The sequence below is a fragment of the Mesoplodon densirostris genome, chromosome 19 (assembly GCF_025265405.1).
Source record: "Mesoplodon densirostris isolate mMesDen1 chromosome 19, mMesDen1 primary haplotype, whole genome shotgun sequence".
NCBI lineage: Eukaryota > Metazoa > Chordata > Mammalia > Artiodactyla > Ziphiidae > Mesoplodon > Mesoplodon densirostris.
In genome coordinates this window covers 8,471,376-8,497,601 of record NC_082679.1, presented here as the reverse complement: position 1 = coordinate 8,497,601, position 26,226 = coordinate 8,471,376, and the positions used below count along the sequence as shown (strand labels likewise).

Genomic DNA, 26,226 nt, shown 5'->3' with positions numbered 1-26,226 from the left:
CCTCCAGCTGTTCCCCTACTCCAAAGTGGGGAGCGCCCGGCCCAGCCCAGTGCCGGGTGGAAGCACAGGCCCATCAGACTGTCCACCTGACTGGCAGGCCCACGTGCTGGAGTGTGGAGGAGGTGGCTGATTCTTGCCCTCCTTTCCCGGGCAAAGGGCTCCTGCTGTTTCCTCTCCCACTCACCATACCCACTCGGTCCTCCTTGTACTCCTCCCGCCGAAGCCGCCCCCTCCCCCACCCTTCGACAGATGGAACAGTGCCACTGGGGCTTTCAGCCCTCCCTGCAGGGAAATATGGACGTGGGGTGTGAGGCTGGAAGACTTGGTGGGCCTCCTCCACCCCTTCTTATCACCAGTGATGCACCCATCCTCCCGCCAGCTCTGGGGGAGGGGCACTGGCATCCACCATCCCAGCTGAGGAAACCAAGGACCAGAAAGCCCGGAGCTCAAAGATCCCAAGCCCATGGCTCCCAAACCCACCAGCCCTGGGCCTCCCCTTCTCTAGGCCCTGACCCAGCCCATCCTCCTGGTTAAGCCTGCCCTCTTCTTTCCCACAAAGCATTCCCAGAGCCCAAGGCAGGAGGGCCAGGGAGACGGGACACAGGCCCTGAAGGGTGAGGAGGGAGCACAGGTGAGGAGGAAGAGACTCATGCACAAGTGTTGTCTTTTATTTCCTTCCTCAGGCAGCTGCAGCTTCCCACCAACAACACCGCGAAGCGCAGGGTGGAGATGGAGGGGTGGGCATGGGGATGACCCTCGGAGCTCCAGGGCCTGGGACTACCTTGAGAGGTGAGGGCTGCAGGAGGCTGGGAGGCTCCCGTGCTGGGTCGGGGAGGAGCCCACCCCCAGCGGTGACAGCAAATCATGGTGGCTACGTGGGCTCAGAGCTCGGCTGGGGGACAAAGGTGGAGAGACAGACACCAACCTCACGACTCAGCTGGTTGGGAGATGGGGGGCCAGATGCTGACCCTGACCCCTGGCAGCACCCACAGCAAATAGGTCTGCATCAAAGATTCTGCGTATCGGCGGCGGGGAGAAGGGTACCTCCGGGGGCTTAAATAAAGGGGCAGGGGGCAAGGGATGCGGCGGGAACAGAGGGTGACCGTCTGGCCAGCGGGCCTGGCCTCAGGGGCCCCCGAAGCAGTGTGGAGCCTGCACTGTGGCTTGCGAGACCCCTTGGCGGGGAGGAGGGAAGGTCTCACAGCCAACGTCTCGGGCCCCACCTCTCTGGGCTCTTCGCGATCCTCTGGATCCTCACTGGAGGGCCAGGCTCGGGGAGAGCGGACGGGGCAGGGAGACGGGCGCCAGGCGGGCCTAGCGCAGGTCCTCCTCGTCGCCCTGGATCGTCTTCTTGATGCGCAGCAGCATGGTGGTGAGCCACTGGTCCAGCCGGGAGATGGCGTCGTACTCCTTCACCTGCGTGCGCCGGGGAACCGGTGTCAGGAGGGGCGGCCCACCCTGCGCCTGGCCTCGGCTCCCGCCCTGTCACCAATCCCAGCCCACGGTCTCTGTTCCCAAGATCCTCCAGGTGTGTCCCTGTCAGCCTCAGTCCCCGAGGAGGAGCAAGGGGAGGCGTGGGCCCCGACCCAAGCCGGAGCGGCTCCCTTCTGTGTCTTTACTGGCCTGGGTGTGAGGCTTCCCTTGGGGGGAAGAAAGATTTTATAGCTGAAAAAAAAAAAAAGTCCAGTTTTCTTGTTTTACGGATGGTAAATTGAGGCCTGGAGACATGAAGAAGCGGCGGGGTGGACCTGACGAGTTTGGTCTCTGTCACCATTCAGAGGCCTACGATTGGTGATGGGTACCCAGGGAGAGACGTGCTTGACAGATACAGTCCGGAGGACCTAATGTGGGCCTGAGCTGGATGTAACTGAGTTCCAGAAAGCTCAGAACAGGGTAAGGAAAAAGGGAGAAACATCTCCGTGGGGCGGTTCTATCGGAGAAGCTGCCGGAAAGGGGGACCCTCCCAATGCTGCCTCTCCGGCACCCTTTGCTCCTCCTCCCTCCTGCTTTCGGGGAGGGGAGGGGGAATGATGCGACTCATTCCCTCCCTCCCTGCACATCCAGGACCACCCAAAGTGCCCGATGGGAGACAGCCTTAACTGCTCACCCAGGGGGACTCTGAGTGGTGCAAAGACCTTGGCCTTCAGGAGCAGACAGATATGGGCTCCAACCCCAGCTCTGGCCCCGAGAGGCCTCAGTGCCATCATCTCTAAAACGGGGAGAACACTCCCCGCACCTCTTGGGGCTACTTGTGAGGATTCTGGAGCGACTGGAGAAAGGAGTTCATGGCCTGGGGCCGGGGCTGGAGATAAAAAAGGGTGAAATTCATGGGACCACATCTGACAAGGGCAGCCACCCCTGCCGGCCACTCACCGCCTCGGTGTAGCTGTCCACATTCTGTTCCTCGTGGGCTTCTAACAATTTCTGCAAGAGAATAGCAGGCGGGGCTCAGGGGCCCAGGCTGGCCTGAGGCCTGACCTGGATGAGATTCACACACTATCCGGGTGAGTGACAGTCGGGGGGACCCCCACGCTGACGGGAAGAAAGGGGCTATGTTCCAACCCTGCCGTCCGCATCAGAAAGTCACTAACACAGAACATCACGTGTGCACGCGTGCCTGTGTGCATGAGATCCCACAGCCTCCCAGCTCTGCCCCCAGCTCCATCGTTGACTGAATCGTACTTGTCTCATCCAGAAACTGGTGACCCAAATGGCAGATGAGGGGGAAACAAAAGACCCTTGAAAAGTACTGTACAAATCTCGACGATCGTGCTAAGCGGAGCCAAGCCTCCAGACGCCTGTCCACACGCCCTGCTCCAAGCGCACATGCAGGAAAGGGGTGGCCTGAGCCCCTGGCACTCACTTTCATCAGCTTGCACTCCCGGGAGTCGGAGAACGCAGGGAATAGTTCCTCGTACTTCTGGACAGCGAGCTGAGTGTTGGCGAGGGTGTAGGGGAGGACGAAGGGGACAAGTTAATAAAGAAGGGCCCTCGGAGCAGCTGGCCTGGCAGCCGAGGGGATCGGGGGCCGCTCTGGCCCCGAGTCAGCTGTCTGTGCACCCCACAGCCTCCAGTGACACCAGGCTCTGTGCTTGGCGGCAGCTTCACGGAGCTGAGCTCAGTGCAAGCCTGGCTGCAGAGACAGCTGCAGGGAACGGGGGGCGGCGGGGGCCTGGGGGAGGGAGGAGGGTTCCCCAGGCCGGTGCTCAGTGCCTCTCCTGCACCCGGTCCACCCAGGGTAGGGGCAATGGCAACAACTGCCTGGTACCGCCTCACAGCAGCACATCCTATGTGTCAGGCCTGACACCAGGCACTTCTCACGTTTAACCCTCACGAGGACCTGGGGAGGGTCAAACGATGGTGACCCTATTTTGAAAGTAGGAAACGGATCCAGAGGTGGTAGTGACCCGCTCAGGGCACAGGGGACGTGTTGGGGATCTGAACTGGCCTGACCCCAAAGCCCAAGCTCTCACCTGCCCTGCTGGATGCTGGCAAAGGGAGAAAGGGTGGGGCTCAGACACACCATGTGGCTGAGGATGGGGCAGCTGGAGACCCCAAGAAATCCCAGACGCCAGCAGAACCCAGCTCCTCTCCCTGGCCATTCCCCAAACCCTCACCCAGCCCTGACCCCTCTCTTGCTAAGATGCCCTGAGAACGAGCAGGGCTGGCATTTAGGCTCTGGTTCAAATCATGACACTGGGAGTCAGAAAGATCCGGAATTCTGGGGCTGCAGTTTACTAGCCACGTGCTTTGAACAAGGGACTCTGGTTTCAGCCTCAGTGTCTTCATCTGTAAAATGGGGCGACCATGGTATCAACCTCATGGGGTGCGGGAAGGACTCAAAACGTGCTCCCACAAAAGAAAAAGCCTGGCAACTGAGCAAGTCGGGAGTTGGAAACTCAAAGGCTACAGGGACTGAGCGAGTGAAATCAGGGATAGAAACAAGCATTTCCTGCCCAAAGGCCGAATGCCAGGGGCCAGACATGAGTGAGGGGCTTACCCTCCAAAGGGGTTAAGAGGTGACTCGGCCTAGTGACAGACACTGTGCTCCAAGGGCAGTCACCCTGTGGGGGTGGGGTAAGCTCTGGGTGGGCCCCTGGGCCTGGGCTCACCTTGGCGTTGAGCATGTCGATGCAGAAGTGGCAGAGAGCCGCCTTGAAGAAGTAGTCCTTGGCGCTGTACTTGAGCAGCGGGCTGTCCATGGCATTGGTCCCCACCTGCAGGCACGAGGAGGCGGGCAGCCAGAGGGCCAGGGCCACTGCCAGGCACTTGGGGGCCAGCTGGGAAGTGGGTTTGTTCTCCAGTGGGGCCCTGTTAACCCAGGACCCCAAGGGCAGGGAGAAGAGAGACCAGCCCTGGGGCAGTCAGCAACCGGTCTGTGAGTGACTGAGGACCAGGGCATGATGGGGAATGGGGGTGTGGCCACAGGGCTGAGGCCAGGTGTCCGTGGGCTTCCCAAGGCACCCGCGATGGTGGAGGGAGAGGCGGCCCTGCTGTCAGGCCCGACAGGAGGCTGGCACATCGGTGGGCAGAGGGGTGGCAGGCTGCGGGAACATGAGAGGCGGTGCCCGCCCCGCTCTCCTCCGAGGCCAGCTGCCTGCCTTTCTCCTGGGCAGGCTGAGCCCACCAGGGAGGCCGGGCCCCCCCGCCAGCCCTCCCCGCCCAGCAGAGGGGAGCCTGCATACCCAGGGGACACTCCCTCCCGGGCCCCTTCTAGCAGGCTCCTCAGCTGCCTCTGGCTACCCCAGGCCTCGCAATTCTTTCCACTCTCTCCCTGACTCTGGTTCTTCAGAGTTGGCCTCACTCTGGGGCCGCCTGGGAAGTGCCCTGTGAGGAGTGTGGGAAGGGCCTCTCTAGGAAGAGGGCGGTGATACCGCATGGGGTCGTGGGTGGAGAGTGTTCATCCAGGCTGAGTACATGGTGAGGGCGTGGGGATGACCGAGGAAGTGCAGAGAATGGGGGCGGAGGGCGGGGCACTGGAGAGGGTGAGAGACAGACGAGGGGCACTGGCAGGCGGGATGGGGCGCCGTGCCCGCCCCAAAGAGCAGGGCTCGGAGCCCCGCCTGCCCCCACCTGTTCATAGATGTCAATGGCCTTCTGATACTGCTCCAGCTGCGCCGCGTAACCAGCCACCTTCAGCAGACACTTGTTGGCAGAGCTGAATGGGGCAGAGAGAGGGGAGGGAGGTTGGTGGGAGCCAGGCCCGGGGCCCTCACCGAGGGGCCGGGGCGGGCAGGAGGGGTACCTGTTGGACTCCTCGCCTTTGTAGTAGTCTGCAGACTGCTCGTAGTGGGCGATGGCCTGGGGAGACACGGGCGGGGGCGGGAGGGTGAGGGGCCAATGCAGCCTTCATCACCTTCGGGCGCGATATGGCCCGGGACTCACCGGAGCCCTTTACCCAGGCTCTGGCGGTGCCCCGTGCTCCTGTCCTCGTCTCAGAGGACTGGCCGAGGCAGCCCTCCCCGGCCACTGGCTGGGCCCCACCTGCCACTGACCTTCTCGATGTCCACCAGCTCCGTCTCGTAGATCTCAGCGATGGAGATGTGGTGCTTGGCCGCGATGGTGAACCGGCCCTGGGTGAGACGTGGGAAGGAGCCCTCAGTGACGAAGGGCGTCCTGAGTGCCCCGTCCCAGCTCAACTACACCCCTCCGGGTCCCCGAAGCTGGATCCTCAGCCCTCAGCCGCCCCTGGGAGGGGAGGTGCGCAGAAGGTCCCAAGAGACAGAGGGGCACGGGGCTTAAAAGGGAGGCTCTAGCATGAGCGGCCTGGGTCCGAGTGCTGCCCTGACTGGGTGATGGCAGGCATGTCCCTCCATATCCAGTCTCCATGGGGGCCCAGGCAGATGGAGCAACACCGAGGTAACGTTTGCACAGGGACTTGCCAGAAGCTCTGGCCCAAGGAGGCATGTGACAGATGGTCCAGAGAGGCGGAAGGACCAGCCCAGAGTCACCTGGCACAGGCTCCCCGCTGCCTAAGAGACAGCCTCCCTCCCGGCCTCCCTGTCCCATGTGGCCACACAGCCCTTCTCACACGTCAACCCCTGCCCTCCAGCTTCCCCTACAGGCGCCCAGAGCTTTCCCCAAGGATGCCTTCCAGCTCCCAGAGGGGCTGAACACCTCCTACCTGCCTCCACCCGCTGGGGGTCCAGATGCCTGGCCCATGGCTACCTCCTTGCTGAGGGCAGCAGGAAGGGGCAAGGCTCTGGGCTCAGCCAGGACTGGTTTTGGGTCTCAGCGACTCCTGTTGGTAGGTGTGGGGCCCTGAGCGAGTCAGGTCTCTTGTCTGGGACCCTCTTTCCTGACTGTCAAACGGGATGACAGTGCCCACCTCACAGGGCTGCTGTAGGGGAGACTAAACCACCCAGCTCAGAGCATCTGCTTCAACACATGGCAGCTGCTACCACTGCTGTAACGACACTACTACAGCTCGGCCCTGGACCCGGCAGGAGGCAGGGCCCATGCTCCTGCCCGAGGGAGGGGTCTGATAAAGGTAGAGTGCGAAGGGACAAAAAGTGGAGTCGACAGGAGCCAGGGCCTGGCTTTGGTCCACTGGCCTGGCTCCCTGGCCTCAGATCAGCAGCCGCCTCTCTGGACCTCATCTGTCGACGGGGATGCTCCCTGGGGCAGGGCAAGGGCTGAGCTGACTCTGGGCCCTGCCTACCCTCCCCAAATCAAATGGGATGCTGGCGGGGGGTGTCTGGGTAAGGGGAAATGCACCGGATACGCGAGGACCCCAACAGCAGTGACATCTACGAGTGAGGACAATGACAGCCTGTGGGGGGCCAGAGGCAGGACCTGGGGAGGGGCCGTCAGCCCCTGTGACATGCTGGGAGCTGCCACCAGGAGCCAGGCTGGTGAGGAGCTGCATGAGGACCCAGACAGCCCAGCCCGGCTCCGGTGACACCCCTCACCCTGCCAGTCTCCCGCCTGCTCTCAGGGACGGAGGAGGAGAGGGGAGGCTGGGGCAATATGGTAGGACTTGGAACGGGGTGGACAGGACACGCAGTGACCCTTACCATGTCTGTGTATATCTCAATTGCTCTCATCAAGCAGTTAATGGCCTCTGGGGAGAGAAAAAGGAAGGCGGGGAGGAGAAATGAGAAGGTGAAGTCATTTCAGCAGAGGCCGAGGAGAGGAGGAAGGGGCAGGGCTACTCTCCTGAGCAGGGAGGGAAGGTGAGGGGATCCGCGAGCCGCAGGAAACCTGGTCAGGCTAATTTATTCTGCTGACTGTGACTTGCCGGGCACATGCTTTCGGGGAAGCCCTGCTGATACAGCTGCCCCCTCCCTCGGGCCACCACCTTCCCAGCAACCCCTGGGACAGGGCATAGCCAGCTGGTGGCCAGACTCCCGTGGGTGTTTTGGGCCAGACCTGCCAAGGCCCTGCCCTTGAGGATGAGCTGCCGGCAGAGGCGGCAAAGGCTGACATCAGAGGAACGACCAGGTCCCACCTGGGCTCTGCCACCCTTTCATGGTGGGACCCTGAACCAGCTGCATCCCCCGGCCTCCGTCTGCGGCAGGAGGCGGCTGGGTGCCGTGATGCTGCGGCCCGTGCGGTTGGGGTCTCCACTATTCTGCCTATATCCCAGCCTGCAGCAGAGCCCTCTGAACCCTCCTCCACCTGGCACTGCTGCCTGCTGGCTCCTCAAGCCACAGGTTTCACCGACAAAACACACACACTGGGATGGCACCTGGGAGGAAGAATTGGGGTACCTTTGTTGAACCACCTTTTGCAAGTTTTTAAATTTGGAAATTTGGGAAAGGCATTTTTTTTTTTTGATAAGTTATTTGGAGGAGAGAGAGAAGCATGAGTGGGTGGCATTTTCTAGCAGATAGAGATGAGCTCTCGGGTGGATTTTTTTTAAAACACCATTTTAATGCATCTCAGGAGGAAAGAGTGTTGGGGGAGATGGAGGGAGACGGACAGAGAGCCTGGACAGACCACAGCAGGTGGGCTCTGAGCTGGGGCAAGGCTGAAAATTCACCCCGCAGTCCGGCATTCGTAAGCCCCCTGGTCTGCCGTCGGGGTCTCCAAAGTCAGCAGGGCCCACTGGGCTGAGATGCTGCAAAGAAGCCGCAGGCTCGGTGTCTGCTCTCAAGGGGCTAATGGTCTCATCACGCAGGGAGACATGTGAACAGAGGCTTTTAGGCCCAGACCTGTGGCTGGCCCTTCAGGGAGTCCACAAGCCCCCTCCCCAAATTTACAGGCCAAAAGAGGGTGTCTGTGAGCACTACTCTGGGGGAGGGAGGATTGGTAGGTCGGGTCCAATTCTGAAAGGCCCCTCGGGACCCCTAAAATATTCAGAGAGCGTACACCACTGGGTCAAGGTTCTGAGGCTGATGGGGGAAGCCTGAGGCAGTAGAGAAGAGGGAAAGAAAGCAAAACGGGGCAGAGAAGGAGAGAAGGGAGAGAACACCACCAACAAATAGGGCCTGAAGCAGTGTTACTTCCACACAGACACACAGGTTTTGTGACGGAGCATTTCTGGAAGTAACTGATGAGCTGGCAACCCAGTGGTAAGGAGAAGGAACCGGGGTTACGGCTGCAGTGCGTGAGCTGTGTACACCCCACCCTGCTCCATTCTCCAGCCGGGGGTGGGGGGTGGGGGGTGGGGATGCGGCCAGCAGGTCCCCCCTGCAAACGACTCACAGACTCCCTCTCCTGGAACGAAGGGGCACACGAGCAGCCAGCTACAGGCAGAGTGGCAAAGGGTGCCTGGGTGAGGTTAGCAGCCCTGGAGGAGGAGAGGCCGGAAGCTCCCCTGGCAGGACGGGCTCCCCTGCAGCGGCCGCCCCGGGCCTGCTGGCACTGGCCTGGAGTGTAGTCAGCAAGACGGCCCTTGCGGTGGCAGTAGGGGAAGAAGGCTTACCCACAGGCAGCAGCGTGGATTCACAAGGCTGAGTCTCCTCGCTCCAGGACAGCTGTCCCTGAAAGCGGCAGGCTGCCAGCTGCCACCCCAGCCAGAGCACTAGAGGATTACCTGCTGACATACTGGCTACAACCAGCTTATCTCCGGTCACCAAGACCCCGGGAACGAACAGCCCGCGCACCCTGGCACACCAGCCCCCGACCAGCCACCTGCAGAAACCGGGAGCCAGAAAGGGGCTCTGGGAATGATCCAGCCCCAGAAGGTGGGCGGGGAGGGCTGAGGCCCAGAGAGGGGAAGGCGCTGGCTTAGGGAGACAGGTCTCCTCAGTACAAGGGGGCAAATCGCAGAACCCTACGAAGAAGCGGAATGGGTAGAAGGAAGACACCACGTGTCTGGTACACAGCAGGTACCCAGTGAGGCTGGCAGTGAGGTTGGGGGAGCACACGGGGGAGGGCAAGCGGGGGTCTGGGCACTGCCCTGCCCTGGGTGCATGGGTGTGCACACACACACCCCTGGGCCCAGCTATCAGGCGAGCAGGGTAAGAGGCCTCCCTGGCCTGAGTCTACCCATAGCGGCTGGCAGTGGCCGGGAACCAATGACAGCTGCGGTCATCGCCTCCCGCCTCTACCCTCAGCCACCAAGGAGGGCAGCAGGCCACCCTCGGCCCACACTCAGGGAAGACGCGCAGAGGGAGAGCGGTGACAGGCGCCCGATCGCTTCCTTCCGCCCTGGCAGTCCCAGGCACAGGCTCAGCTGCCTGTCGGTGGTGGAGAGGGGGGCGTTTCCAGGACTCCTGTACGAAGTGCTGACACAGGGCGAGGCCTCTGAGGCAGGTGAGGCAAGCAGCGAGGCCCCAGGGAGCTGGCCACCTGCTTGGGGAAGCCGGGCAGTGATCCACATGGGCCCTCCGGCTCTGCTTCACAAGGCAAGCGGCCAGGGGGGGAGGCAGGGGGTGTCCAGGCCAGGCTCCCATCTGATGGGAGCCGAGGGCTGCCCCTCACCGGACGTTTATCACACGCCAGGGGCCGTGCTGGGCACGTCTGTGCTTTATCTCACGTGTGGTCTCTGCTTTACCAGACCAGGAAATGGAGACCCAAAAGATTAGGTGTCTCCCCGAGGTCACAGGGGAGCAGGCTCCCCCGGGCCTCAGAGACCACAGTGAGCCCCATCCTCCTTGACTGGGGTGGGCAGTCGAGATGCGGTGGTGCCGGGACGCGGCCGCTCCGACACCGCTCCCGGCTCTGCCCACACTAGGCTCTCCCCTGAGCCACAGTGCCTCCTGTTCCCTGAGAGCCGCCGCCAGTACCAGATCCACCCCTTCCCACCCTCAGCATCCAGGGCAGAGAGCCAGGCTCGCTGATCTGATCCCTAGAGAAACCAAGTTGGCCTCTGAGCCCCAAGATGGGCACGTCACCACACCTAACCACTACTGACTTCCCACCGACGCCTCAGCCACCCTCCACGCTTCCGGAGGCCAGGCACCGGGCCACACCCCTGACCCGGGCCCTAGCACCCCCCACACACCCTGCAGAGCATCGCTGCTAGCTGAAAAGGCTCAGGTCAAAAGCTGGGGAAGGACGCGACATCACGGTGCCAGGTGGGGCCTGTCCCCCGGAAGCGCGGGGGCTTGTTTGAAGAGCAAGTGGCGCTGTGCACGTGCCATGAAGCCTGGCCTCAGCTCCCGCCCCAGACATCTGTCCTTCCAGTCACTCTGGAGCAGCAGCTGAACATCACAGATGCTAGGGCAGCATCTGCAGGTCGACCAGTTCCCCAGAGAGGAGGCAGGCTGGGGGTGGGGGCCCTCTGCGGGGGACGCACAGACTTCCCTGGGTGATTCAAGCTGAAAACAAACCCAAGGTCACCCCGGGTCATCATCACATCACCACATGGCCTGCCGTGGCCCAGCGCTGCCAGCCAGGCGCACTTGGCTTTGTGCAGAGCGACGACGGCCCACCCAGTCACAAGGCCTCCCCTTGGTTCTTGCTGAGCCTGAGCTCACACGTGTGAGACACCCGGCTGCATAGGAGCCACCTGTCAAGTCTGGGAACAGAGAACAGCTACTTGGTCCACACAGACGTCAAATCCTCCACTGGGAACTAGATGTCCTGATGGCGATAACGAATCTGCCACCAATTCCCCAGCGCTGGTGTGTGAACCAGTGCTCACAGATCCTTGGAGAGACCCCCGGGCACTGCTGCCAACTGCCCTCTCGGGAAGGATAGGCCTTTATTCCAAGGTGATGCATCTCCTTTCTTTAAAAAAAAATTAATATTCATATATTTCCCATTCTCTTATGAGTGAATAGTGATAGTACATGGTCATTTAAAAAAAATGAGCTTCTTAAAATTAAAAGTTGGCAACCGATGTCTGGCACCATGATTAAAAAATAAAATTCCGGGCTTCCCTGGTGGTGCAGTGGTTGAGAGTCTGCCTGCCGATGCAGGGGACACGGGTTCGTGCCCCGGTCTGGGAAGATCCCACATGCCGCGGAGCGGCTGGGGCCGTGAGCCATGGCCGCTGAGCCTGCGCGTCCGGAGCCTGTGCTCCGCAACGGGAGAGGCCACAGCAGTGAGAGGCCCGCGTACCGCAAAAAAATAAAATAAAATTCCAGCTCCACGAAATCCAGAAGTCTGGTACCCACTGGGTTGCGCTTCTACTTCAGGATGAGCCCAGGGGACAAAAACGGTTTCCTCACAGTGAGTTAGTCCCAAACTGGGCTTCTGTCCCCAGCACGCCCTCATTTTAAGGAACTTGTTCTCTGTAGCTACATCTCTGGGATCGGTTCTCTCTGACCCCATCCCCCACCCGCAAGGGGTAGGGAAGCCAGGTTAGGATAATTTCCGCTCCTTTTTCGGCAGCAACTCCTACCTGGCTGGTCTCTGAACCCCCTCCCACCCCCGCTCGCATGTTAATTCTGACAACAGAACAGACTTTCCTCTCTCCTTGGCATGCGGTGGGTCTGAAATGTAACTCCCACTCCCAAATGCTCGCAGGCTCCAGCAGGGGAGGGGAGCCATCAGCTGCAGGCACAGAGCAGAAGGGGAGGCGGAGGCTCGGAGCGGGATGCAAACGCCGCCAGAAGGGAGCCAACGCTGAAGTGAGAGCGCCAGCGCCTCCAGGCCAGCCTGTTGCCTACTACCTTGGGCCGGAAACCTGAGGCCTTCTCTGGGTTGGGGCTCAGCTGGCGCTCTGGGCTGCCAGCTCCAGTGGCCCACAGAGGCCCTCACCTTGGGGGTCGGCTTTCTTGAACGCGTTGCCGGCGTCCACAAAGCAGGTGGCCGCGTCGTGCTTGCTCTGGAGCTGCAGGTGCAGCTGGGCTGCCTGGCAGAAGGCGTTTCCGGCAGCTGGAACAGAAAAGGGGGATCCCCGTCTTAGGGGGGGCTCCACACTTTAGGTCGCTCAGACAGGGCCCGGGGAGGTGGTCGAGCTCTCCAGGGGCAGACAGAGTCCCCGAGAGAGGAAGAGCCTGGCCGGGGTGAGCCGAGGTGCAGGCCTAGACCTCGGGCCTCCTGACCCGGAGCTGCTGCCCGCATCCCTGGCCCAGGGGAGCCTGGAAACAGCATCCCCAGCAGAGTGCTGGCTGAACCGTGGGATGGGGCTGCTCAGGGGTGCTGGGGAAGAGAGTGGCGATCAGGATGCAGCTACCCCAGATCCCCCACTGCCTCTCCCCTTCCAAGCCTGAAGTCTCCCCGCACGGCCCCCAGCCCTTCCAATCTAACTCCCCGGCTCCCCTGCCTCCATCCACATGCGGGTCCCTCGTCCAGAGTCGCGGCAGGTTGAGTGGCAAGGAGGCCTCACGAGGTCCACTCCCCCAGGGCTTCACGTCCAGAACGGGAAACAGGATGGAGATGCTACGAACTTGAGAGCATGGGGACCAATGCGCATGGGTGCAGCGAGGCGGAGACCACACCTGAAGCCCAGGCTGTCCTGTACTCAGCTGCGAACTGCCACCTTCCAGGTGCCCCAAGCCATCCTGTTCCCACGTCTCTGGCTCCTAATCTATCTGACCTGTGGGAGACAGCGGGACCCCTCCTCCTCAAGGGGTAGGGGCTGTGCTAACTGGGAGCTCCAGTGGCCAACGCCAGCTCAGTCCTGAGCCCCCTGCCCTTCATCCTCCTCCAGCTGAGTCCGAGTCACAGAATTCCTGAGCTGGAAGAGGACAAGAGGGCCTGGCCCCCATCCTGTACCTTTAGAGCAGGAGGCTAGACAAAGCCACCCAGGTTTTCACCATGTATGATTTCTTTCTTGTTTTTAAGGGCTCCAAACTTGAGTGCAGAATTTCCAGAAAAGTAGTATCATTGGGAGAAAAGTTAAAAAAAAAAAAGGACTAAGACTTTTGTTTGAGTATTTGGGGGAAGGAGGGAGGTGACAAATTTTAGGAGAGAAGCACCATCTATGCGATTGAAAAATAAATATTCTTTCTCTAATGGTATTGGTACCTTAGGAGCATATAAAAATACACATAGGATCTGGCTCTAGGCACAATACATGCTGTGAAAGCTTAGGAAAAAGCTCTTCTAATTTTCAGGACACCAAAAATATTCTCAGAAAACGATAGTCCATTTTGCCCTGTGCCTCCACAGCCCCATCCCAGGTTTCATTTCCTTTGTAGTCAGAAAGTTCCTCCCTGGAACTTTCAACCCTGTCTTTGCTTGATATTCTTGATCCAATCTTCCTGATGTTTGAAGCCATGTTATGAAGTCAGCCCCCAAAGGGCTCGAGCACTGGCTTTTTGAACCTCTCTTCCAGGCCTGCAGGTAGCTCCCAAACAGATCTTCGGCCCCTTGGACCTCCAGGAGCTCCTCCCCGGACTTTCCTGGCAGTCCAGTGGTTAAGACTCTGCGCTTCCACTGCAGGGGGCACAGGTTCAATCCCTGGTCTGGGAACTGAGATCCCGCACACCGCACGGTGCTGCGGCCAAAAGATTAAAAAAAGAGCCCCTCCCTGCCCACCCACCTCTCCTTGGTGGACGCCGCCCAAGCTCCAGCCTTGCCAGGGTCTGACCATACCCCTCCTGGCCAAGTCAGAAGGGCCACTCCGCCCACCAACACAGCCTGTGAGCGTCTCAGGAGGCACGTGACCTGGGATGCCCTCTTCCGGGAAGAGGCTCTTCCAGTATACTATGATACTGTCTGTGTGTGTGTCTGTCTTGCCCCAACTGGAGTGAGAGCACACAGATGGCTGGGGACCTTGTAAGTGCTCCTGCAGTCTGCCAGTCTGTTGACTGGAGTCCTCTAAGGGCTTCCCCTCCCACTCTAGAGGGAGGGGTGCTGCTAATAGGAGTGGGAAATGGAGCTCGCAGCTGCCACTGTGCTGTGCTGACTGCCCTGCGTGGGGACGACTGATCTCCATGAACCCACAGGACAGCCCCGCAGGGTCAGGACCGTTCCTTTCCCTGTTGCCGTGCTAAGGAGGAAACAGTTTTGGAGAGGCCAGGTAACCTCCCTGGGGTAACATGGCCAGCCTGAGCTGTGACACAGATCCAAGGCACTCTGGCTCCAAAGGTCAGGAAGCCACATGGGGCAGGTTAAGCCCTCCAGCTCCAGAGTCAGAGTTCTGGTTTCTGAATTCTGCCTCAGTCACTCACTAGTCGTGGCGTGTTGGGCAAAGGGCTGGGCCAAGCCTCAGTTTCCAAATCTGTGAAATGGGGATGTTAATGGTACTGACCCTCATGGTGTTGCTGTGATGATTCAGTTAAATAATGCAAGCTTGGTGCTTAGGAGAGTGCTCAATAAATGGAGCCGTGATGAATGTTATTATTGGAACCACCTGAATGATCCCAAGCCCAGAATTCAGACTATGATGGAAGTATTAGGGAACTGCTTCCAGGGAAACCTGAGATTCTGTCTTTCTTTTTTTAGTAATAGTATAGGTGATTTACAATATTGTGTTAGTTTCAGGTATACAGCACAGTGATTCAATTTTACATATATATATTCTTTTTTCCGATGCTTTTCCATTATAGGTTATTACAAGATATTGAATATAGTTCCCTGTGCTACATAGTAGGTCCTTGTTGGAAACCTGAAATTCTGAATTTAAGGAGAAACCCCTCAGAGAGCTCATCATCTACATGGGTCTATCTGAATTCAATAATCTATTTATCCTTATCCTCTAAGTTCTCATTCCAAGGCCCTGTGACCCAAGTTGTAAAATAACCCAGTGGGCTCGGAATGACCAGATGGCAGGCCAGTGGGTTTGTAAAGCTGGAGATGGCATTGGTGGGGGAGCTGCAAGGCTGAGGCCTCAGCCAGGCCTCTGGGACTGGAAGCTGAGGGGAAAGAGGAGAAAGAGCCATGGAGGCGCTCTAGCAGGGATCACATACCACTCCAGTTTTTGGCCATCTTGAACATGTTTGCTGCTCTGGCGTAGATTTCACATGCTTCCTCTATTTTGGATGAGCCTCTGGGAAAAAGGAAAGGAAAAACAGGTGGGAAAAAGGAAAGGAAAAACAGGTAAGAAAAAGATCTAATCTGGTATCAAAGAGAAAGCAAGCCAGGACTTCCCTGGGGGTCTGGCGGTTAATTAAGACTGAGCTTCCAATACAGGGGGCACTGGTTCGATCCCTGGTCAGGGAACTAAGATTCCACATGCTGCACAGTGAGGCCCAAAAACAAAAAGGGAAAAGCAAGCCTTCTGCCCCAGCGACAGTGGAGATGTGTCCTTACATTGCCGCTGGATGGTGGCCCCAGCCCCAGCCCCAGCATGTCCCCGTGAAGCCAGCTTCCCAAGTCCAGCTACAGCTCAGGCCTCTGCCTGGGCTCAAGGGAGATGGAGTCGGTGGCCCCCAGCCCCCAAGCAAAGGCTGGCTAGGCCCTTGCTGGGCAGGTCTGGGCTGGACCCTCATTGCGGTGGGGGGGCCCTTCCCAACCACCCCCAGGGGCCCTGCCTCTGACAGTCTCCTCCACTTCCTGCTCAGATGCTCGGTGCTGACCACTGGATCCCAGGCTCTCTGCAAATCCCTTTTCCCCACGAGACTGCAAAGCACTCTGGGGGAAGAGTCCATCCTTGGACACCTTGTCCTTTCCTCAGTGCCCTAACCCTGTCCCTTGCACACTGCAGCTGTCCTATGAAGACGTCTCAACCCTAAAAGCGTGTTGCTGCCAATTCACGACTAGGCAGACATATAATAATACAGACATATGAAGAAATACTGTTTTTAAATATGTACACTGAAAGTTCCCATTTGTGTTAAAACAAAACAGAAAAAGAGGGTGAGAACAGAAACATACATGTAAACATAGAAGATTTCTGGAAAAATACACACACAAAAAGTATTTTTTGTGTGTGTATTTTTCTCTAAGGTGGGGTCTGTAGAACTGGGTGCCAGGTGTGGGAGACAGACTCATATCCCTTGTTAGTACTGTCTGGATTTTAAAATCGTCTGCATATTTTACCTATTCAAGAAAATATATATATATTTTTTAAATATTAGCATTTACATTGGGTTTTGTGATCCAGCAATGAATTACATTCTTAGCAATTTATCCTAAGAAACTAAGCAGAGGGACTTCCCTGGTGGTACAGTAGTTAAGAATCCGCCTGCCAATGCAGGGGACACAGGTTCGAGCCCTGGTCCGGGAAGATCCCACATGCCGCGGAGCAACTAAGCCCGTGCGCCACAACTACTGAGCCTGCACACCTAGAGCCCGTGCTCCGCAACGAAGAGAAGCCACTGCAGTGAGAAGCCCGCGCGCAGCAACAAAGACCCAACGCAGCCAAAAATAAAAATATATAAATAAACTAAAAAAAAAAAGAAAAAACAAAGAAAGAAACTAAGCAGAGAAGCTACGAGGGTGTTCAGCACAAGATTATTTAAAATGGCAAAATAATGGGAATTCCCTGGCAGTCCAGTGGTTAGGACTCGGTGCTTTCACTGCCAGGGCCCAGGTTCAACCCAGGTTGGGGAACTAAGATCCCGCAAGCTGTGAGGGTGCTCACTGGCCCCCCATCCCCCCCCAAAAAATAAAGCCACACAAATAAATCATCTTCACTGTCCTACCCCTCAGCCCTGTGTCAAGCGACCCTGGAACCTCGCCGACACCAGTCACAGAGGGTGAGGGCCTCCGATGTAATTCTGGACACAGTATGGGGAGCACCCCTGCCCTCTGCACTGCTGGTGAGGTAGGGCCAGCTTGCCCATGCTTTGGGTGCACATCAGATGTTTGTTATAATAATCAAACCAGAGCCCCGGAGCCACCCTCCCTGGAGATCTCACTCAGCAGGTCTGGGTGGGGCCTGCAATCAAGATTTGTAACAATGGCCTCAGATGATTCAGATGATCAAGCGAGTCTGGGAGGGAAAAAGCTGACCTAGACTGACCTCTTGGGAAGCAGCCACCAGTGACTTGTCCCATGTCAGGTAACTTGGGAAGGCAATACCCCCAGGGCGGGCTGGCAGGGTGGCTGGGACTGGAATCCCGGCTTCCTGAATCCAAATCGCACCAGGTAAGCTTCTTTAGATGAAAAGTCTCCCCTCTGCCTTCTGGGGCTGTGCTGACTCTGCACCCACCCTCTGCTGTCCCCAGGAAGCAGCCCTGAGGGATGTGGTGATGCACACTTCCCACACTCACCCTGCTGGGTTCCCCCATCTTCCCACCACAGCTGCACAAGACGCCTTGGGCCTGGGGCCCCTGTTCGGAGTGACTTCCTCAGAACCCACTCCCGGCCCTGGAGAGGTGAGGGACTTTCATAAGCTTTGGGCAGAAGAGATTTCAGAAGGGTCCCTGGGGGCCAGGCTACAAAACCCCCTGGGGGATCTTCTCTGGAAGGTTCTCTGAAAGGAGTCAGGTGCATTCACAGGCCGAACCACAGATATGCCCGCCCCACGGATCCCCTGGCTCCTCCTTCCCTTCCTCGTGGGTACAACTAAATCCTCTCCAGACCCAGACATTCTCTGAAAAAGCTCAGGTTCCCGGAGGAGCAGGAATGGCCCGTCCCCCCACGGAGAGGCCCACAGCCGGGTGGTAACAATGAGCAGAGTCAGCCTCGGCTCAGTGGGACGGGGTGGACTCAGAAAACAAGGCCTGTCAGCTGCTGGGCTGAAATCCTATGATCCCAGACTAAGCTGGGCCAACCCCATGCTGGCTCACTGATTCTAACTGCGGGTGGAAAAGCCAGAGGGATTAACATCTGCTCAGGCCTCCAGGCCTGCCTTCTCCTTCCCCTCAAAGCTCGGGTCCTGGCCACTCCCATGACCAGGCGATGACAGGAGAATCTCTGGAGCTCCAGCCTCTTGCTTTAGAGATGAAAGTGGAGTCATCAAAGGGGAAAGTAATATGGCTCAGGTCCCTGGCAAATCCTGAAGCAGAAGCCATTCACATAGCCATTTATTCAACTGGGGAGCAAATATCTGAGCATTTGTTATGTGCCAGGCACTGCAGATAACAGCAGCAAACAAAGGAGAAGGACCTGACCCTCAGTAAACAGGACATCAGCAAGACAACTGCAGAGGGACTGGGGGACGAGGGGCTTCTCTGAATGGGCAGGTCAGGGGAAGCTGCTGTGACTATGTGAGATTTAAGCTTAGGCCCCAAAGATGACTAAGGAGCCATCCATGTGAAGCGGGAAGCACATTCTAGGCAGCAGTCACAGCATGCGCAAAGGCCCTGAGACAGAAACAAACTTGGCCAGTTCAAGGAAGAGAAGGGGACCAGGATGGCTATGGTCCAGGGAGTGGCAGGCACTGAGGCTGGAGAGGTGGACGGGGGACCCCACGCTGGAAGCCAGGAGAAGGGTTTAGGCCTTATAATAAGGAGCGTTCTGCAAGGAAAGAATGGGCAGAAGGAAGAAGAGCCCAGTTCCTCTGCTTTTCCAAGCTGTCTCCCCGTGTGATAAACCTGCATGGTTTACGACAGGATTTCTCTCCTTGGTCAGGTCACTTCATGTCACTTATCTAAGAGTGGCCTCCCCAACAAACCCCACAAACTCACTGAGGGAAAGAAACCAGGCCTCCCTCGGACCCCTGCACAAGGGCCAGAGGGGCTAGCTGGCCCTGCATCTTCTGAAGAGCCCAGGTGGCAGCCCCTGTGACAGCTGACTGTCCCTCCCCACACTGATCCCCCCAAGCTGCCTCTGCTCTGCCCTTCCCATCACACAGCTCCGAGCCACACCAGGAATAGAGGCAACTGGTTTGGGCTGGGCTGGTGCAGGGCTGTCTATAATTACCCCACTCAGCTTTGCTTTCTCCCCTCCGCAAGGCGGAGGAAGCAGTCTCAGGTCTCCCAGGCACAGCCACCATCCTCCAGCGGCTGTCATATGGAGGAGGGAAGGGTGCGGTGCCAGGCATGCACAGATAGCCCGGTGGGACCCGGGCCAGGGGTTCTGCAGGGCAGAGTCTCAGCCTCCCTCCTTCCTTTCTCCATCTCCTGGGCACTTCCCGGCTCCCAGAAACAAGCCCCCCACCCAACCTGCAGTCTCCTGAGGGCCTCAGAAGGCAAGGCAGGTGGATTAACTCCCATGTTAGGTCCCCGACACTCCCTAAACCCCTGTCCTTCTGCGGTGCCATAGACACCTGCCCTCAGCCCCCTCTTCAGCCTGAAGGTCCCCGCCCTGATTCTCCGTCCACGCCCTGGGTGGGGAAGAATGGACCCAAGGGCTGGTCCAGCCCCGACCTCCTCTCCTTTGCTGTGCATCCTCACGACTCATTACAGCGGCCTGCCAGGTGCCACCTGAAGCAGCACAGAGAACCTCACAGTCACCCTCTAGGTATGACCCTGGCGTACAGAGGAGGAAGCTGGGGCTCACAGTGGTGAAGGGGCTGGCCCAAGCCGATGCTGCCAGGAAGATGCTGCCCAATGGGGAGAGAGAGAATGCACTTGGGGGCCGAGAGACCTGGGCTGAAGTCAGCCTTGGGCACTTTGCTAGCTGTGTGGCCTTGGGCTAGTGATCCCTGAGCCTTGGTTTCTTTATCTGTAACACAGAGACAATGAGCCTGACCTGGGAGGCGTCCTCGTGAGGATGAGAAGGTGCAGTACCTGGCACACAGCACAATGAGGCCTGGAGCAGGTGCTCGAACAGTTGCTATTATATGAAGGAGGAGAAATACACCCCAAGGGCTGCCGGCCACCCGGCAATGGGATTCTAGAGTCGCTCGGGGTGGGTGGAAAAATCGAGGACCCCAGTCAGCCAGGCCTGGATTCCAGTGCTGGCTCGTGGCGCCCCAGCCTCTGCTTCCTCAGCTGTAAGTGGGGATCAGACGCCACAGCCGGCAGGCCTGCTGGAGGCACGAGGAACACCCCCTGCCCCTGCGGGCAGCAGCCAGGAGAGCGCCTGCCACACAGCAGGTGCTCAGCCAAAGAGAGCATCACTCGCTTCAGGCGGGCGGAGAGTGCAGGTGCTGGAAATGTTCTCCTTTCGCATCTCAGTGTGGGCTTCATCGCCTTACCTCCAGATTAGCTAAGTGGCGCCCCTCCCCTGGCTTCCACAGAGCCGGGGGCCTCCCACCTACCCCACCCCCTACACACCACACTGATGGGGCTGGTTCCCGGGACATCGCCCTCCTGCCCGTGAGCTCAAAGGCAGAGGCCACGCCTGCCACATGGACCAGCAGGCCTTCCTGTGGTTCTTATACGGATGCCCTCTGCAACCCAACAGGATTCCTTCATCTCAGCCAGAGCGCCCAATGGTTCCTATTCTTTTTTTTTTTGCGGTACGTGGGTCTCTCACTGTCGTGGCCTCTCCCGCCGCGGACCACAGGCTCCGGACGTGCAGGCTCAGTGGCCATGGTTCACGGGCCCTGCCGCTCCGTGGCATGTGGGATCCTCCCGGACCGGGGCACGAACCCATGTCCCCTGCATCAGCAGGCGGACTTTCAACCACTGCGCCACCAGGGAAGCCTGGTTCCTATTCTTAAAAGATGTTTCGAAAAGACCCTTGCCTCTCAGTAGCCCCACTCCAAACAGGAGTGTCGAAACCTCTGTGTGAGCAGACAGCAGGGTCCCATCCATCAAGAGAGGCAGAATCGGGGCTTCCCTGGTGGCGCAGTAGTTGGGAGTCTGCCTGCCAATGCAGGGGACGTGGGTTCGTGCCCTGGTCTGGGAAGATCCCACATGCCGTGGAGCGGCTGGGCCCGTGAGCCATGGCCGCTGAGCCTGCGCGTCCGGAGCCTGTGCTCCGCAACGGGAGAGGCCACAGCAGTGAGAGGCCCGCGTACCGCAAAAAAAAAAAAACAAAAACAAAAACGAAAAAAAAAAAAAAAAAAAAGAGAGAGGCAGAACCCTCAGACTGCGGTGAGATGACGGCTGGCTTCCTTGGAAGCCTTGTGTCCCCTCAGGAAAGCCTCCACTCTGAGCCCGGGCAAGAGAGGCTGAGTTTGAAGTTGTGGATCTTGGCAGCTGGCAAGGGACAGCGAGTCATCTCGGTGCCCAGCTCACCGGCACCCCGGGGTCCTGCGTGCTCTGCAGGTGGAGGGTGGTCTGGAAGCCGGCACTCCTCAGCCGAGGGCCCGGGGGGGTCCTGGATGGGGGACACCTACCCGGAGGACCTTGGCCGCAATCTGTGCCTCAGGAAAGCCAGCCTCCAGGGCTCCCAGGGGTTGCTGGTGCCCAAGAGTGGTTCAAGCAGGAACCGTGTCAACATGTGATCTGCAGGCTGCTGTTTGTGCACAGAAAGCACCCCGTTACCTCTAGTCCTCCAGCGCCTCGGGCTCAACTTCCAATCACAATACCTAATACTAATACTGTTGGTAAAAGTAAGCACTTGACAAGCCCTCACCATGGTCAGGCACCGGGCTCGCAGCGCTTCACGTGCGTCACCTCATTCTCTCTTTAGGACAATCCTACGAAGTAGGTGTTACTATGATCTTCAGTTCACAGAAGAAAAAACTTGCTAAACACACTGGTATCTGAGTGGAAAGTTGTTTTTATTTTGGATTTGGGGGAAGGGGTCACGGGGGAGATGTCAGGGACGAGGAAAAGCACTGGGAACAGAACTACCGTTTGGAATCTGCACAATCCCGCAGGGGTACGGCAAGAAGTCTGGATCCCTCGGGAGACAGGCAGCAGGAAGGAAGAAAAGGCGCATCTTGCATCTCCCCTCTCCTTTTCCACAACTGCATCGTCTTTGGGAAATCGCCACCTTTCTGCTTCCAGAGCAGAAGTCTGGGCTGCTCTCCCATCTCCTGAGCCCGGCTGGGGAGCTGAGGAGGGGAGGGAGGTACAGAAGCAGCTGGGATCTGCGAGCCGGCTGGTACAGCCTCCCTCCCAGGCTGCTGGTGCACCAAAGCCCCCTAGTGTCTGGCAGCCCAGAAACAACGAAGAGCAAAGAAGGCCTTAACAGCCAAGGTGACGGGGCTGCCCCCGATCCCAGGCGGGAGCAACCTGCCTTGGCCCTTCTGACATGAGCAGAGACCTCTCAGTTTGGGCTGCCGTCATCGCTGAGGTTCCTGAAAGGGGAAGGAGGAGCAAGAGGGACAAGCTGAGCCCCGACACTCCCCCCTCCAGTCTTTGGAAGCCACAGGGGGGTGTGAAACGCTGAACCCCAGCAACCCTGGCTCCAGAGGGAAGGGGTCAGGAATGGTTCCCGCCCATGAGGCAAGTCCTCTCGGGCTGGCCCCTCCGGCTCTGGTCAGACAGGTCTCGGTCTCCGTCTGCATCCCTGTCCTGTGTGCTAGCCTTGCACCATGGCAACCGCTCTTGGAGCTGAAGGGTCTGGGATGAATGCACCTGCTTTTTCTTTCAGATGTTTGGAGAAAACTGCCACGTGGGTGGGGAAGATGGGGGAACCAGAGGAAGGAAGCTCCCTAAGACGCCTAGTTAGTTTGCCAACATCTTCCCTAAACGGAGTGCCCAGAAATGGGCCCGAGCATCAAGAAGAAATTTCGTGTGGCAGCAAGAGGGCTTTGGGATCAGACAGGCCTGTGTGTGAACGCGATCTCCCACTCACCAGAGGACTGGGCAAATATACCAACATCTCTAAGCCCCCATTTGTCCACCTCCACGGGGATGTCGTGAGGACAACATGTGAGGACTCAGGTAAAGCGCCTGGCCCAGGCCGGACTCAGACTCAGAGTGAGCACTTAATAAACGTTATCAGCTATTATTACTGTCACTGTCTTCACTCTCCCCAACACCAGTTGCTGCAGTCCTTTCTACAAGGCAGATGGGAACCCTCCAGCACTAGTCCTACTATGGATTGAATATTTGGGTCCCCCACCAAAATTCATGTGTTGAAACCTTAACCTCCAAGGTGATGGTATGAGGAGATGGGGCCTTTGTGAGGTGATCAGGTCATGAGGGTGGAGCCCTCATGATTGGGATGAGTGCCCTTATAAAAGAGACCCCAGAGAACTAGTTCACCCCTTCCACCGCCCTTTCCACAATTTGAGAACACAGTGAAACGATAGCTGTCTATGAGGAAGCAGGTCTTCATCAGACACCAAATCTGTCAGCACCATAATCTTGAACTTCTCAGCCTCCAGAACCGTGAGAAATAAATTTCTGTTGGTTATCAGCCACCGAGCCTAAGGTATTTTGTTACAGCAGCCCAAACAGACTAAGACAGGCCCCCGTTAAAATCCTCAATACTCTCCAACACCTCCTCAAATCCAAGCCCTTTGTCAGAAGACCCTCCAGGAATGGGCCTGGTTCTTGTTCAGTCTCACCCCCTTCTGCCCATTCTACCTTTATGGGCTAACACGGAACCCCCTGCATTAAACCTTCATCTGGGCCTTGCTCAAACTGTCTCCTCTGCCTGAAGCAGTGCTCCCCCGCCAGAGGGTACCCCTGGAACTCCTGTTCATCCTCCCAGATGGAGGTCTCTCCTCTGGGGAGTCATCCCTGTTCCCTTTAGATCTTGGTTCCCCATCATTTCGGGCAGAACCTCCCCTCACACTAGACCTCTGTTCACACAATTCTCTCTGCCTAGAACACCTTCCCCAGCTCCCACTCGCTTAGCATGACCTAGGGTTCCTTGGGGCCCAGCTCACACCTCACCAGAACCTCCCTTCAGCTCATGCAGCTTCCTGTCAGGTCAGGAACCTCCCACAAACGACAGAATCCAGCCCTTAGTCACATTTGACAATTCTGCTTTACTAGTGTTTCAGCAAGTGTTCATCTTCTTCCCAACCAGGTGGCAGGTGTTTCAGGGTCTCACTCAGCTGCTCCCTCCAAGCACGGCCCAACAGTACACCAACCCTCAGTCCAAAGGGACCAGACACCAAAAGCCACCCAGGAAAACCATTACCGAAAACTGAGCTCTTAGCCCCACCCCAGAACACTGCACTTGAATTTCTCCCCTTGTGAAGGAAGCAGACACACATATACCCTCTCCCCACTCTTAGCCTCCAAAATAAAACATTTCTCACCTAATCAATACAGGCCATCAGCCCCGGATGTTTCTCCACACCAGGCAATTCTCAGCCAGGTTACTCAAGTTCTTTCACTAAACATAATCCACCCTCAAATAACAACGAGCGGCTCCCATCTCCTTTCCTGGAAAGAACCCTCCCCTACTTCATTTCTTACCAACCTCCTAACACCATCTCTCCCAATCCCTGGTCCTCCCCGCAAGCCCCTTCCCCAGCCTTCTGGACGACTCTCCCTGCCTCACAGCCCTCCCCAACCTCTGCCTGTCTCTGCTGCCAGGCTCCAGGCGGCCCCCTCCTCACGGTTCCCCCTAGCTCACTACAAGCTCACCCGGCCCGCTGCAGCTCTCCTCCCAGGCCGATGAGCAACACAACCCTCCTCAGTCCTCCGCGGCCTTCTTCTCCCTCCACCCGGGGCCTCAAGCCCCCTCCCCTCACCCTATTAAGTCCCCACGGCCCGGAGTTCCCTTCCCAACCTCTTTCAGCTCCTCTCTCATCACACTGTTTCTCCCTGCTCTGACCCCCCATCCCCACTTCTCCCATCAGACCCCTACCTTGATCCCCACCAGCCCCGTACAGGCTCCACACCTGTTTCCTTCCTGGAAGTCACAATGATGGTAGCTAGCACTCTCAGAGTGATAACCACATCCCAGGCTCAATTCTAAGCACTTTACTCGCATTCTTATTCAATACTAGTAACAAACACCTGAGACAGACTTCACTAAGCCCCCCCTGTAACAGGGAAATTAAACAGCTTACCCAAGGTCATGAAATGGCAGAGACCACTTCAAACCAGGGCTTTTGATACTCCTAAGCCACTAAAATTCCTCAAAGGATGGCCAGCCAAACGACTTTTACGAGCCGACATGAACTTTATGTGAAATGTCTGCCACACTGCAGGTGTTGGTTCTGTCTCCCAGACCCCTTCAGCGGTATCCTGGGCACGCCACTCTCATCCTACTCACAATGCCCACCCAATCCTTACTCAAGGATCACACAGCAGGCCTTCGGCCCCTTTTGGTTTTCTCATCTCACTCATCTCTCCCTTTTATCCCTCCAGTTCCCAAATCAAGCCTCATCCCACCTTAGTCTCCAGCCTCCCAGTCCAGGCTTCTTCAGAAGCTGTAACTCCATCACCCCAGGGATTCCTCTGCTCAGAACTCAGGGTGTCAGGTCCCCTTACACTACTCACCCGTGACCAAGGCCATATCCATCCCAGACACCTCACACATCTCAGACTTGGGCTCATCACTCCCAGGATCACCTTAGCCCTGAGTCCTGAGCCTGCGTTCACACAAATCCACCGCCCCAGGGCTTGGAAAGGTGAAGCCCACGGGCAGGGGTCCTCAGTCCCAGGGACCCAAGACGGCCGTCTGGGATCCTTCAAATAGGTTCTCCTAGAGCTCCAAAAGGCTTCTTGACCTGGTTGCCCTCCCAGGCTCCCTCAGTCCCCGCAGGCCAGGTCCCCTTCAAAGCCTGAGACCATACTCCCTCGGGCCCAGGTTCTCCTCCAGCCCCTTGGCCCACCTTCAGCCTGGGTCCCCTTCCTGCCTCCAGATGGTGTCGCCTCGGCCTGGGTGTCCTCAGCCCAGGGCCCTTCTACCATCTTGGACAGACTCTCCTCAAACTATTCTGCCAATGCCACAACCCGGGCACCCTGGCCCTCGGCCGGTGTCACCTCTGCTGCCTTAGACCATGTCACGTAATCCCGCCCCCCCCCCCGTCCTCTAGGCTCGAGCCCTTCGTCTCTATCGCCACCCCAGTCTATGACTCCTCTGTCCTCTCAGTCTAGGTCCCGGCCGGACCCCTCGGCGCGGTTCTTACCCAAATAAGCCCGAGAAGAAGGACTGTGAGTTCTTCACTTTGCGCTCCGCCTCGGCCAGCAGCGCCATCGCCTCCGCTTCCTTCCCGGAGTTGTCCATGGCGGCCGCAAAGGTACTCATCAAACCGCCCGACCCGGGCCCTCGGAGGACTCAGCTGCGGCCGGGCCGCAGTACACAGGTCAGGTGAGCTTAGTGGTCTCCGCTGACGTCGCACCGGCGCGCGCCTCCTGC

General features: G+C 58.1%; 1 protein-coding gene across 1 annotated transcript; it reads right to left on the bottom strand.

The window, feature by feature from the left end:
- Window positions 1-647: 647 nt before the first annotated feature.
- NAPA (NSF attachment protein alpha) lies at window positions 648-26,226 on the bottom strand. The gene is made up of 11 exons (XM_060083481.1): window positions 25,997-26,226; window positions 15,195-15,274; window positions 12,097-12,213; window positions 7,017-7,063; window positions 5,496-5,573; window positions 5,246-5,301; window positions 5,074-5,158; window positions 4,113-4,217; window positions 2,864-2,932; window positions 2,374-2,424; window positions 648-1,416 (listed from the first exon to the last, which is right to left on the bottom strand). Exons 1-11 carry the CDS (start codon window positions 26,113-26,115, stop codon window positions 1,315-1,317), a joined length of 909 nt encoding a protein of 302 aa, XP_059939464.1. The 5' UTR covers window positions 26,116-26,226; the 3' UTR covers window positions 648-1,314.